The 11,854-nt window shown below is 38.4% G+C and overlaps 1 protein-coding gene across 1 annotated transcript; it reads left to right on the top strand.

Moving 5' to 3' along the window:
* Window positions 1-3,450: 3,450 nt before the first annotated feature.
* On the top strand, window positions 3,451-11,851 carry LOC131382591 (probable cation-transporting ATPase 13A5; the record flags this gene model as incomplete). The annotated part of the gene is made up of 3 exons (XM_058434944.1): window positions 3,451-3,658; window positions 9,148-9,236; window positions 11,773-11,851. Coding segments are annotated over 3 exons (376 nt in total), but the record flags the coding sequence as incomplete, so codon positions are not given.
* Between the last annotated feature and the right edge of the window lie 3 nt (window positions 11,852-11,854).

Genomic DNA, 11,854 nt, shown 5'->3' with positions numbered 1-11,854 from the left:
AGAGCGAGGCGGGAAAAACACCTCTCTCTGATTGGTTTTTCCTTTGGTGGGCTTGCATTGAGGAAGAAGAACCCGGAACCAGCACCATTAGGGTGCTCTAGTTACCTAACACCTTTACCTCAAGCTGAGTGGCTGCTGACTGATCAAGGTAGTGGTTGTTGAAGGCTGGGGTAGCTGTGACAATTTCTTAAAATAAGACAACAATGAAGTTTCCTCATTGATTGACTCTTCCTTTCATGAGATACTTCTCTGTAGCAAGTGAGGCTGTTTAATAGCATTTTATCCCATCTCAGTACTTTCAAATTTGAAGTCAATTCTCACAAACCCTGCTGATGCTTGGTCAAGTAAGTTTATATAATATTCTAAATCCTTTGTTTTCATTTCAACAATGTTTACAACATCTTCACCAGGAGCAGATTCCATCTCAAGAAACCACTTTCTGTGCTCATCCATATGAAGCAACTCTTCATCCATTCAAATTTTATCATGAGATTGCAGCAATTCAGTCACATCTTCAGGCTCCACTTCTAATTCCAGTTCTCTTGCTATTTCTACCATATCTACAGTTACATCCTCCACCTAAGTCTTGAACCCCAAAAGTCATTCAAGAGGGTTGAATCAACTTCTTCCAAACTTCTGTTGATGTTGATGTTTTTACCTTCTCCCATAAATCATGGATGTTATTAATGACATCTAGAATGGTGAATTCTTTCCAGAAGGTTTTCAATTTTCTTTGCCTAGATCCAATAAACGAATCACTCTCTATGGCAGCTATAGTCTTACAAAGTGTATTTCTTAAAAAATAAGACTTGAAATTTGAAATTACTCTTTGATCCATGGGCTACAGAATAGATGTGTATTAGCAAGCATGAAAACATTAATTTCCTTATACATCTTCATCAGTGCTCTTGGAGGGTGACCAGGTGCATTGTCAATAAACAGTAATATTTTGAAAGGAATCTTTTTTTTCTGAGCAGTAGGTCTGAACAGTGGGCTTGAAATATTCAGTAAACCATGCTATAAACAGATGTGCTGTCATCCATGCTTTGTTGTTCCATTTCTAGAGCACAGGCAAAGTAGAGTTAGCATAATCCTTAAAGGCCCTAGGATTTTCAGAATAGCAAATGAGCATTGGCATCAACTTAAAGTCACCAGCTGCATTAGCCCCTAATAAGAGAGACAGCCTCTCCTTTGGAGCCTTAAATCCAGTTATTGACTTATCTCTAGTTATTAAAGTCCTAGAAGACATCTTCCAATAGAAGAGGCTGATTCATTTCCACTGAGAGGTGTTTAGTGTAGAAACCTTCACTAATTGTCTTAGTTAAATCTTCTGGATCACTTGCTGCAGCTGCTACATCAAGACTTGCTGTTTCACCTTGTACTTTTACATATGGAGACACCTTCTTTCTCTCAGTCTTAGGAACCAACCTCTTCCTAGTTTCAAACTTTTCATCTGCAGCTTCCTCACCTCTTTCAGCCTTCAAAGAATTGAAGGGAGTTAGGGCCTTACTCTGGATTAGACTTTGGCTTAAAGGAATGTTGTGACTGGTTTGATCCACTATCCAGACCACTGAAATTTTCTTCATATCAGCAATAAGACCATTTTACTTCTTTATCATTCATGTGTTCACTGGAATAACACTTTTAATTTTCTTCAAGAACTCCTACTTTGCATTCACAGCTTGGCTAACTGGTGCAAGAGGCCTAGCTTTTGGCCTGTCTTGGATTGTGACATGCCTTCCTCACTAAACTTATCCATTTCTAGTTTTTTATTTAAAGAGAGAGACATGTGACTCTTCCTTTCACTTGAACACTTAGAGGCTACTGTGGGGTTATTAACTGAACAGATTTCAGTATTAGTATCTCTCAAGGAATAGGGAAGCCCCAGGAGAGGAAGAGAGATGCGGAAACAGCCAGTCAGTGAAGCAGTCAGACACACACAATATTTATCGATTAAATTTGCATTCTTATAAAAAGCACAGTTCGTGGCATCTCAAAACAATTACGATAGAAACACCAAAGATCACAGATCACAATAATAGAGGTAGTAATTATTTCAAAAAGTTTAAAATATTGCAAGAATTGCCAGAATGTCACACAGAGATGAAGTGAGCACATACTGTTAAAAAATGGTGCCAACAGACTTGCTACATGAAAGGTTGCCACAAACATTCAATTTGTAAAAAACACAATATCTGGAAAGCACAGTAAAGTGAAACACGATAAAGCAAAGTGTGCCTGTATGTGCAAAGCAGATTTCTAGACTACAGGGAGCCCAGGATAATAAATATTAAGTCTTGCATTTGAGTTCACAGTTAGAAAATGAATCTTATTTATAAACAGTTGTAATAGTGGTTTAAAAGTTTCAAGCTGAACAAGAAAACTGGTGGAAACTAATTTATAGGTTTAATTATTGAAAAAAAAGAATACTGGAAATAGATCAATCAGGACTGGGAAAGCTCATATCTTGGACAAATATTTTTTGAGTAAATATTATGTGACCTCACTGTGCTAGGTGCCAAAAATTTATTGTAAATCTGATTAAAACCAAAAAACAAAACCACAAAAAAACCCATATTCTAGGAACTCACATCCCAAAGATGTAAAATAAAATTATGCAAATACAGAATTGCAAAACAATGAGCTTGCTAAAGTAATTGTTTTGCAATTCTTTATTTATATGTGTCATTGCCTTTAACTGAGATAACATTTTTTTAAATGTCTTTACTTTTGTGGGCACTAGTACCACTTGCCAGCAAAAGTAAAGGCATTTCAGATGCAGAGGGTTTGAAGGATGGATGTTAATTGCAGTTAAAGGCAACAGCACATGCAACCCAACAGGTATGCAAATTGATACGTAGGGAACAGGGAATAAACCTGTATGTTTGGAGTGTATAGAGCATGGGAGGAGTGGCAAAAGGTAAGACTGAAAAGGTAGATTGAGACAAGGATGCAAAGATCTCATAGGCCAGTTGGAGAAGTTCGAGCTTAATTTATCAGCAAAATAGAGCCATAGACCCCTTATAAGCAGCAGATTGTCATGTTCAGATTTTCAAGAAGATCCTTTGGCTATCCGAGGGAAGTAAATTGGAGTGGGAGACTCAAACTCAAAACTCGTTAGGAGTCTCGTTTAGTCCACGAAAGAGAAAACAACACACACAGTTTAATTGACATGGTCTATTTACTCTTTGAATTGATAGGAATTCATAAAATATTGTCATCCAGGCCCTTTCAAGGTAGATCACTTGTTCTAAATGGAGTGCCGGACAAAGAACAATCTTCACTTCCTTTTATTTCTGCTTTGTCATAGCAAGAGGTGAACAAAGTATGTCTTGGTAATTACTGGCTGGCATAGTTTGAAAGCTAAAATCCCATGGTAGTGATTAAACTTTTTTTTCACCTAATGGATAAAAATGGAACAAAATGTTTCATAAACACTGGTGATTCTTTTGTAGTGAGTGTTTTCTGGCCAACCAAAGTAATTTTTCAACAAATGTGAGTTTGGAAAGAAACTGGACTGGAAATGCAACTCTGATTCCTGGTTCAATTTTAAGTTTTGAGACCACCACACTGTGGCCCATCACCACCATCAACTGTATCACAGTAGCATTCATCTTTTCTAAGGGAAAGCCATTTCGAAAACCCATCTATACAAACTGTAAGTATATAAAGTTTAATTTTTCTTTCTGAATATTTTCCCATTCCCCTTCTCACCCTAGAGTTGTACCTCACTGGTGAAATGATGGGCTGAGGAAGAAACAATTGCATGACTCTAAAATTGCTGTTGAATGCTGTGGTCATAGTTGGTAGAGCCCACGTCAGAAAATCTGCTTGTTTGCAGATAAGCACAGACATTATTTGTCACATGAGTCTTGTCCTATTGTGAGTCATCAAGAATCATTTTAAACACATACATGCATGTGAAGATATTTTATTAAAGGCTTTCTAACCAATTCAAATGCAAATTGACCTCTTTAGCCTTATAACATTGGGCAAGTTACTTTAACCATTTTATGACCTTATTTCCTCATGGGCAGAATGGGAGGGAGTATCCTTAATTTATTAAGTCCTGAGGGAAGGACTAAACAAAGCATTTCGTGGAATGGGCCTAGCACAATTTATGTAAAGGGTCTGGCACTTATAATAGGGGCTCAAAAAATCTTATTTACTTCCCCTGTATATTAATTTAAGTAGAGTTTTTAAAAAATTATTCAAAGCTACAATTAAGATCCTCCCAGCTAAGGCTGGGAGTGGTGGCTCACTCCTGTAATCCCAGCACTTTAGGGGGCTGAGGTGGAAGGATCGCTTGAGTTCAGGAGTTTGAGACTAGCCTGGGCAACACGGTGAGACCTTGTCTCTAAAAAAAACTTTTACAAATTAGCTGGGCATGGTGGCTCTTCCCTATAGTCTCAGCTACTTGGGGAGGCTGAGGTGAGAGGATTGCTTGAGCCTGGGAGGTCGAGGCTGCAGTGAGCCAGAATCACACCACTACACTCCAGCCTGGGCGACAGAGCAAGACTCTGTCTCAAAATAATAATAATCATCATCATCATCCTCAGGCCAAAGAAGTCAGAGAATATGCCCCATCATTATTGACCAGACTGGGACACTTTTTAGGAATGAAGTGAGACACTATTAATAATTATGCCAGGCTTCAACAGAGAATGTCAAGGCAAACTAGATACATGATACTTATCCAGATATTGCATGATAAAGATGGTCACCCTGTCTATCATGCAATTGGCTTCAGTATGATAAATAATGCTATAAAAATATACTTGTGTAAATTACTTTGACTTAGCCTCTTATTTCCTTAGGATAAGAAAATTCAGTTAACTGGTGGAATAGTGTGAAAATGTCAAAGCCTGGAATACACAATTTAAAGTTGCTTTCTAGAAAGTTTGTACTGATTTTCACTCTTATCAGTTGTTTTCGAGAGTGTGCTTCTTAATAATATATCCAACATGAAGTACTAGTTAAAAAACAAAATTTGTGCTGGTCTGATAAGATTTTAGAAAATAGTGTCTCATTTGGTTTTAGTTTGCATTTCTTTGATCACCAGTGAGGAGGAACGTATTTTCATGTCATTAGCGATCTCTTCTTCTGTGAATTGTGTATTTACATTTTTAAACTTATTTTTTTCTGTTGGATTGCTGTTATGTTTCTCATTTATTTGTATGAGCTGCTTATTTTTTGTGATCTTTTTTCCATTGTCTTTATGCACAGGAAGTTTTTTCTAATTATGAAATAGGATAGATTATCATGACTAGTTTTAAAGTGCTTTTAAAATCTAACGTTAATTTTGGTGTATAGTTTGAGGTAGGGATTGAAACAAGTTGCTCCAACCAGTCAACCGGTTTTTCTAGCAGCTTTTATTGACTGAGTTTTTAATATTCATTTAATTATTTTTCCACTGAATATACCACCTTTATCACAACTATCTTCATATATGTGTTTGTGCATCATTTATATTATGCATTGTTTGTTTGTATATGTATGTCTATATAGTTTCCAGACCATCTTTTTTGTTTTTAAATATGTCTATTCTTGATTTACCACTATACTTTAAAACTTATAGTTTTATAATAAGTTTTATTTAATAAGTGGCAAGATCAGTGTATCCTCGTTATTCCTCACTGTAAAAAATGTATTTATTTCTCTCCTGTTCATTCTTTAAGATAAACTCTAGAATAAATTGCCAGGCTTTTAAAATTTCCCTTTGGGATTTTGATACTTTGGGAAGAATTTACATTGGTATGTAACTTAATCTTCCCATTTAGGAACATGTCATGTCTCCCTATTTATGCTTGCTTTTTGTCAATGTCTCTTAGTAAATATTCATTGTTTTCTCCATTACAAATCCTGCCTGCACATTTATTTAAGAAACTAATCGGGCCAGGTGCGTGGCTCATGCCTGTAATCCCAGCACTTTGGGAGGCCAAGGCGGGTGGATCACCTGAGGTCAGGAGTTCAAGACCAGCCTGGCCAACATGGTGAAACCCCAGCTCTGCTAAATAATACAAAAATCAGCCGGGTACAGTGGTGGGTGCCTGTAATCTCAGCTACTTGGGAGGCTGAGGCAGAGAGAATTGCTTGAACCTGGGAGGTGGAGGTTGCAGTGAGCTGAGATCATGCCACCAGACTCCAGCCTCGGCAACAGAGCAAGACTCCGTCTCAAAAAAAAAAAAAAAAGAAACTAATCCTTTGTATTTTATATTTTGCTTATAGTGTGAAAGACTTTCCCATTATATTTTCTAACGGGTTATCACTAATACCCAGGAAATGTATGGTGTTGTTATACATTAATAATTTTTAAAATTATAAACGTATTTTACAAGCAGAATATATTTGTTGTCTAGTACTTTAATTATTATTATTATTATTATTATTATTATTATTATTATTGAGATGGAGTCTTGTTCTTTTGCCCAGGCTGGAGTGGAGTGGCACGATCTCGGCTCATTGCAACCTTCACCTCCTGGGATCAAGCAATTCTCTGCCTCAGCCTCCCGAGTAGCTGGGATTACAGGTGCCCGCCACCACGCCTGGCTAATTTTTTTGTAGTTTTAGTAGAGGCGAGGTTTCACCATCTTGGCCAGGCTGGTCTTGAACTCCTGACCTCGTGATCCACCCACCTCAGCCTCCCAAAGTGCTGGGATTACAGGAGTGAACCACTGCACCTGGCCTAGTACTTTAATAGTAGCTGCAAAGTCCTTTTACATGAATTGAGTGAATTAGAGGTAGATTAGTTAACTCACAGTGACTTAAAGCTTGTGGGTAAATTCAAACCCCTATACCAAACGTAACTGATAATTTTGAATGTAAAATGTTTTACACTTTAGCATACAGGTATGCTAACAAATGTGATGTGATAACAAACATACACTCTCAGGTTGTAAGTCAAAAGCCTTTGGAACTACTATTAAAATATACAAGCAATTTTATTTTGATACAACAGAAAACTCTTTGCCCTTTTTAACAGCCGTTGACAGAAGCTCAACTTTATGATGAGAAGATATAGAAAAAGTAGAGGCTTAACTTTTCTGGAAACAAGTGTGGACATTTACTAACCCTACCTGAAAATAAAGTGTAATGGCTTACACAGGATTTGCTTTCCTAAAGCACCTGCGTTAACAGAGCCCTATTCTTTCATGTTTCCTCAGCAGGAGCAACTAACCAAGAAGAGCCAACATTCAGCTCTTTATTACATCTTTTCAATCAAAGCTGAATTTTAAAAGATCTTATAATTTTGTTTCTACATTGCTCACTTGTGCACAGGCGAGGCCTAGTTTTTAGACCATTAGACAGTGATGTGCACACCACTCAGCCCCAGTTGCTAGTGAGGTCCAGGACTTCATCAGAACAGACCTTTCAGGCATCCTCTTCTTCCCAGCTTCTGGGTTTCTGGGACTCCAAATCCATGAAGTAAATGAAAAATCCAGACAGCCATTGCCTGAAATCGTTATCACCAAACCATTTAGATTGCTTTATCCTGAGAGATGCAATTCCTACTTTTCTTCTGTCTGCCTCATACCCTTCCCAAGCACTTCTGAGAGGTGCTGCATTTATTTATATACATAAAGTGAGGCATGAATAAATATTGAGGGTGTGTGTAGGTGCTCAAGGATGAAAACAGAACTCTGTTCACTTCAAAAATAGAGCCTGCTATCAAGGGGCAGTTGCCTCAGATTTCTGGTTGGTATAGGCCTGTAGAGAGTTGGGGGTGGGGGGAGTAGACCAACACTGAATAAATGAGGTTGAGTGTAAGAGAAAACCTAGTTTGTTCATTTATTTATAACTTTATAGGATTATCAGAATCATTTGTATCATGGCAATGCTGATTAAATGCTATTGTTTGGGCCTGAAGGTGATAATTCTATTAAAAAAAAATTTCTAAGTTACCATCTCTAAAGTGCTCTGCTAAAAGCTCTGACAGAGGAGTGGGTGAGGTTGGGAATAAGAACAGAGATACTGGCACAGTGCATCCGGGAAGTTTAGCTCCCAAAATTAAAACAATTTGGGCAGGATGGAAAGAAGGAATGCAACAGATGTACATGCTAATTTCTCATTTACTTTTTCAAGTCAGAGTTCCAGAGAACCAGAGACAAAGCCACATTCAAATGGTCACAGTCCAGTTGATACATGAATTAAGATCATGCAAAGCAGAATATGATACCTACTATATGAAATAAGCTTTTGTAAGGGAGTATTACTCTTTGAAGAGGAAGTGGTATTTTAACTGGGTTAAGAAAAATTGGAGGCCAGGTGTGTGGCTCATGTCTGTAATCATAGCACTTTGTGAGGCCAAGGCGGGTGGATCACAGGTCAGGAGTTCGAGCCCAGCCTGGCCAACATGGTGAAACCCCGTCTCTACAAAAAATACAAAAAAAAATTAGCCATGCCTGGTGGCAGGTGGCTGTAGTCTCAGCTACTTGGGAGGCTGAAGCAGGAGAATCACTTGAACCAGGAAGTCGGAGGTTGCAGTGAGCCAAGATCATGCCACTGAACTCCAGCCTGGACAACAGAGTGAGACTCTGTCTCAAAAAGAAAGAAAGAAAAATTGGAGCATGCCAAGACAGGAAGATTATTATGTACACAGGGCTTCTTTTTTTTTTTTTTTTTTAAACAAAGACACAGAAGCTGAGGAGTGTTGGGCCTCCGTGGAAGCTGGAGGTTTTATGGTTTACCTTTCCAATTGTCCGTAAGGAAGAGTAGTCAGAGACCAGGTTAGAAAGGCTGATTGGGACCAGATTGTGCAAGGCCTTGAATGTCAATAGAGGATCCCTGAATTTTATTCTCTAGGCAATGAGGAAGAATGAGATGGTGCCAAGAAGACTGACTGTTTATCCCATGCAAGCACAACTCACTGGACAGGCAGTGATAGTGCACCAGGGCAGCTGCTTTATGGAGGTTACTGTAATACATTTGATTAACAGTCTTCTACATCCAGACTTTCAAGGAAAGATTCTCAGATATTACCTTCATCTTATAAGCATTAGAACATATTTCAAAACATATGAGGATATATCAAAACATCTGAAGATATATCTGGTATTTGCCCAACAGAGATAATTGATTCTGCAATGTGTGCCAAATTATATGAAACATTCTTTTAACATCTAAAAATAATGTTTGGTATTTCCTCAGATATATTTTCGTTTCTGCTGCTCGCTGCCTTGGGCCTCACAATTTTCATTCTGTTTTCTGACTTTCAAGTTATATACGGTGGAATGGAGGTAAGTGACATTCATTTGCACATCTGGCATGACTCATGTACATGGACCATGTATTCATTGTAATTCACAAGTCAATTATTACTGTATTCTCTTTGACCACCAAATACTGTGAGGCTATTTCTATATACTAGAAGGGCAAATAAGATACCTGGATTTCACCTATACTGGCCTCTAATGGCTTTCATATTATTAATATTATTGGGTACATTTATCCTGTACCTACCTGAAATATTATGTTTGGATACTTTATTATGCTATGTTATACCAATACAATAAAATTAATGCAATAATACAATGATTTTCCAAGTACAATTTTCAAAAAAATAAACCATATCATAGAAATCCTTTATAATGTAGTTATAAAGGGAAAGAAAACATAGACTTACAAGACAGTCATGTTTTGTCAGGTATTAACTACATGAAGTTTTTTGTCAGTGGATATAATTTGATCCAGGATGCCCTGGGTTAAAATCTAATTCATCAAGAGGCTATTGAACTAATTCTTGGACCCCATATTGTGAGAGAAATAAAAGAAAGGTTGGCTCCTCATCTCCGAGTCATAGATTTGTCGTGAAGACAAGACATACTTGAACGCTACCTGAGGCTATCCATACTTGAAGAGTGTGTGAAGATAGACAGAACTGGGAAGAACATAGAAGGAGGGGGCCTCACTGTGGACTGTGGCTGTCATGGGAGGCATTTCATGGATGAGATGCAACTTGACCGGGGTCCAAAGGGATAGGCCACATTTTGCTAGGTAGGAGGTAGGGATATTCCCAATAAGAACAGCCTAAGAAGCAGAGAGGACTGAAAGAGCTTTTATCTTTGAAATGCAAATGAATGTAGGGTGGCAGAGACAGAAATCAAAAGCAAGGCTTATCCAAGCACTAGAAGACTGGCTAAAACTGAGGCCATGTGCTGTGGAGTATGAACAAGAATGAATAATAAAGGCAGGCATGGATGGATGGAGGCAGCTAGAGCAGTTTAGACTTTATGCCAAGAGCAACATGGAGTGAATGAAGCTATCTGAGCAGGCTTCTCAGCAGGGCACGGAAGACAGACTAATTAGATGATGGCAGGAAGACTACATGTGAGAGGAGAGACAAGCAATTAGGAAATGAAAACCCAAGTCATTCATTTATCAAACACGAAGCTCCAGAGTGAGTTTGGTACTAGAGTTACAAAGATGAATAAGGTGTGGTCACTGCTCTCAAGTAGTTTAGAAGCGAGGAGAGAAGACCATTGCATAAGTAAATAATGCCAGGGTCAGGCATGGTGGCTCATGCCTGTAATCCCAGCACTCTAGGAGGCCAAGGCGGGTGGATCACTTGAGGTCAGGAGTTCGAGACCAGCCTGGCCAACACGGTAAAACCCCGTCTCTACTAAAAATAGAAAAATTAGCTGGGTGTCGTGGCAGATGCCTATATTCCCAGCTACTTGGGAGGCCGAGGCAGGAGAATGTGGCAGTGAGCTGAAATTTTGCCACTGCACTCCAGCCTGAGAGAGCGAGATTCCATCTCAAAATTAATAAACATATAATTCAAAATCAAGTGCCTTCCAGGTCAAGGGATGGAGAAGAGTTAGTTCTCCTGGATCAGAGTTGTGGCAGCCGTGAGAAAAAGAGCTAGGTTTTCTGCTAGACTCTGACCCAGCTTTTCCAAACAACCCTTTAATCCAAACAACCCTTTACAGTTTGCTGTATTTCACAACTTGATAAAGACTGTCTCCACCTGGGGAAAAAAATGACAAAGTATTACTTTGAAATAACCCGTATCAGCACAGGGGTGAGAATTAGGGATGAGCATTTAGATACTATGGAGGGTCAGTGGGTTTTGTTCTCAAGGGAGTTCAGTCCCACACACAGTCAGCCATAAGTATTCTTCTCTTGGGTGGGGTCTCAGAAAAAAGGCTGTGTAACTAGCCTTTTGTTATTGATGCAGCCGTGGGAAGTTATGGCTCTCACACTTTAAAATAAGTGTATTTAATGATTAATGTGTACCCTTAAATTTTAAAAACTGGTGGGTTTGGAGGGTTCATTCAACTTTCATTAAGCCATCAGATATAGGGCCAGGAGCAATCTGCATCTAGCCTCAATCAAAATATACTTACATTTCTCTGTCCTCCTTGAAGAATGAATTCCAGGTAGAATTTGCTTTGGGAGAATTAGAAATATTAACATTATTTGATGAATGACTTAATCTTAGCCTTCTCTCTGTTTGAAAAGATAAAAATGAAGAGAGACACATAGCCTCCAAAATGTCCTGTCTCATATTTGTGATTCAGGGCACATTTCTCAGAAGACACCGTTAGGCTGTCAAAGGTACACAGGCCAAGAGGTAGTCCATTCTCCTTTGAATTCTGGCTCTGCCATTTATTTATCGGCTTTGAGTCCTTCAGTTGTATTATCTGTAAAGGGACAAAGTAATGCCCACCTCTCAGCTCAGAGAGTTATTACAAATATATAAATTAAATAATATGGTCTTTTTTCAAAGTGTAAAGTATGCAAAATATAATAATGGTATTTGTTTTTCAACAGTTGATCCCAACCATAACATCGTGGAGAGTTTTAATTTTGGTGGTAGCCCTCACCCAATTCTGTGTGGCTTTCTTTGTAGAGG

Source organism: Hylobates moloch, unplaced genomic scaffold (genome assembly GCF_009828535.3).
Source record: "Hylobates moloch isolate HMO894 unplaced genomic scaffold, HMol_V3 SCAFFOLD_112, whole genome shotgun sequence".
In the NCBI taxonomy this organism is placed as follows: domain Eukaryota; kingdom Metazoa; phylum Chordata; class Mammalia; order Primates; family Hylobatidae; genus Hylobates; species Hylobates moloch.
Note: the sequence above shows the minus strand (reverse complement) of the source record. Positions and strands in the feature narration are given on the sequence as shown.